The 2,170-nt window shown below is 59.3% G+C and overlaps 1 protein-coding gene across 1 annotated transcript; it reads right to left on the reverse strand.

The window, feature by feature from the left end:
* Window positions 1-1,746: 1,746 nt before the first annotated feature.
* LOC103767901 (fibrinogen C domain-containing protein 1-B-like) lies at window positions 1,747-2,098 on the reverse strand (the record flags this gene model as incomplete). Its single annotated transcript, XM_008935034.1, has 2 exons — window positions 1,747-1,974; window positions 2,007-2,098. Coding segments are annotated over 2 exons (320 nt in total), but the record flags the coding sequence as incomplete, so codon positions are not given.
* Window positions 2,099-2,170: the final 72 nt, after the last annotated feature.

Consider the following 2,170-nt stretch of genomic DNA (forward strand, 5'->3'; position numbering starts at 1 on the left):
AACGTCTCTGGCAGAGCAGTGGTGATCCACAACGTGTCGTTTGTCCCCATTTCCCTGGCAGGACAGACAGGGAGCCCAGCAGGCAAAAGGGCTCGACCAGGATCCGAGGTGGAGAAAGATTAAAAAAAAACCCGAGAGAAGCACACGGAGATGTACAAATCTGCCACAGCCAGGAAGATGAGCCTTTGATCTCCTGGTGCCTTAAGACCCCTGGAGGAAAGCTCTCCTGGGGGAGCTTGCCCCTCCTCGGGCAGTCTGTCCATCCCACAGTGTTTCCTGGGGCCCAGTGTGGGAGCTCTGCTCCCCGGTGCTGCTGGAGCGCAGGCAGAAAATCATTTACACAATTTGTAAATCATGTGGCAGAGTCCTGGCTGCCTCCCTCCCTGTTCCTACAGAGCCCACTCAAGCTTGCTTTTTTGGTTCTTTTGGTTTTGTTTGTTTTTTTTTGTTTTTTTTTTTTTTTTTTTTAGAAAATCCCCCATTTGAGTCCTTCCAGAAGAAGTCAGCCCCGCACCCCGTGGCAGCTCCTCTTTGGGTCGGCTGGCACGAGGCATCGCCTGCCACCCAGTTATCAGGGCCCTGCAGATGCTAAGCCCCACTCAGGGCTTCTTTTTGCAAAACCTTAATGAGATTTGAAGAAATGAAAGGCTTTGAATATCTGCAGGTGCCAAGCCAGAGCGTGGCTCATCCTGGGTGAAAATGAATACGAGTTTCCCGGCTGGGGGTGAGTGGAGGGGGCTCACCAGTGTGCTGTCTGAAGGCAAGGGTCTGGGGAAAGGTCACAGCTTTTGGATGGCCAAAGTCCGGGGTGAGCCCGAGTGGGTCTGGTTGGGAGGGAAGAGCTGCAAAATGCAGGCAGAGCTGTGCTGGGAATCAAGCCTTCCTCACCTCCTCTTCCTCCTCCTCCTCCTTGCTGTGCTCCCCGTTTCCCCAGCGCTGCCAAATCAGCTCCATGCCATGCTCCATTCCGGGGGTGTGTCCTCACAGCACCGTGCAGGCTGTCTTTGGGGTGCCCTGACCTGCCGAGATGCTCCAGGAGCCAGGACAGGGATAGCAGGGACGAAGGAGTTCCTAGCTGTCCCTTTCCAGCTGCATTGCTCTGGCAGGGGGAGAGGCGAGTGGTTTGCAGAGAGGAGAAGGAATCTCTGGCACAGTCTGGCATCTGCATGGGCTGAACCCAGCCGAGCCCTCCCCGTCACCAGTAGCACCATGGGGTGAGCTGGAGCTGTGGAACAGCAGCCTTGTCCCAGTCCTGGGGGCTCTGTGGGATTTGGGGTCCCCCAAGATAAGGGTATCCCAGTCACTTGCCGTGTTGATGAGGGCACTGCTGGGTGTCTGTGTCCAAAGTGGAGATGAGGAGAGGTGTCAAGTGTCCCCAGGCTGCTGCATCCCTTCCTTCCTCCCTCCAGGGAGCCCTTTCTCTTCCTTGCTGGACCCTGCTGGGCACCGCTCCCCAAATCCCCACATCCCACTGCCCTCTCTGCCACAGCTGGGGTACCAGCCGTGGGTCATGCTCCAGCCAGAAGACCCATTTTGGCTGCAGGGGAGCCATGGCAGTAGGAAGCAAAGGTCCAGTGATGTCCGCGGGTGCCACCCTTGCCAGGGGCAGATGCTCCTCAGGGGCCCCTCGAGGATGGGCCAGCCCTTGGGGAGGACGGGGAGGATGGCAGCTGAGGGGACAGGGCTGTGGGGTGGTGGGTTAGGGCAGGGGTCTGGGCACAGGGTGGGGAGCCTCATGCCATCCAGCTAATTCTCCTCCCGGACAGGCCGGATCTTCATCTCGGTGAACTTGAGGGAGTACTGCCAGCCGGTCCAGGAGGACCACTCGATGCCGTCGGCGTAGGAGCTGTGGTGGCCCTTGAGGTACTGCCCGTTGAGGTTGGAGGTGTGGCAGTTGCGGTACCACCAGGCGCCGTGGTAGAAGGCTGCACAGTTGTTCTCCGAGTGGTCGTTGTCCAGGTCCTTGGTGGTGAACTTCATCCCGTTGTGCTTCAAGAAGGAGTCGCCTGCCCCGGGGGAAAGCCGTTGTCGAAGTCCTCCAGGTCCACGCGGAGCTCGTAGCTGCCCTGCACCGTCAGCACGTGGATCCGCTTCAGCCCTGCGGCAGAAGGGGGGTGAGCGTGGGGACCCCCGCGGGGATGGGGGGCGGCAGGGCCCCGGGGAGGGGGTT

The sequence above is a fragment of the Merops nubicus genome, unplaced genomic scaffold, assembly GCF_000691845.1.
Source record: "Merops nubicus isolate BGI_N331 unplaced genomic scaffold, ASM69184v1 scaffold28672, whole genome shotgun sequence".
NCBI classification, from domain to species: domain Eukaryota; kingdom Metazoa; phylum Chordata; class Aves; order Coraciiformes; family Meropidae; genus Merops; species Merops nubicus.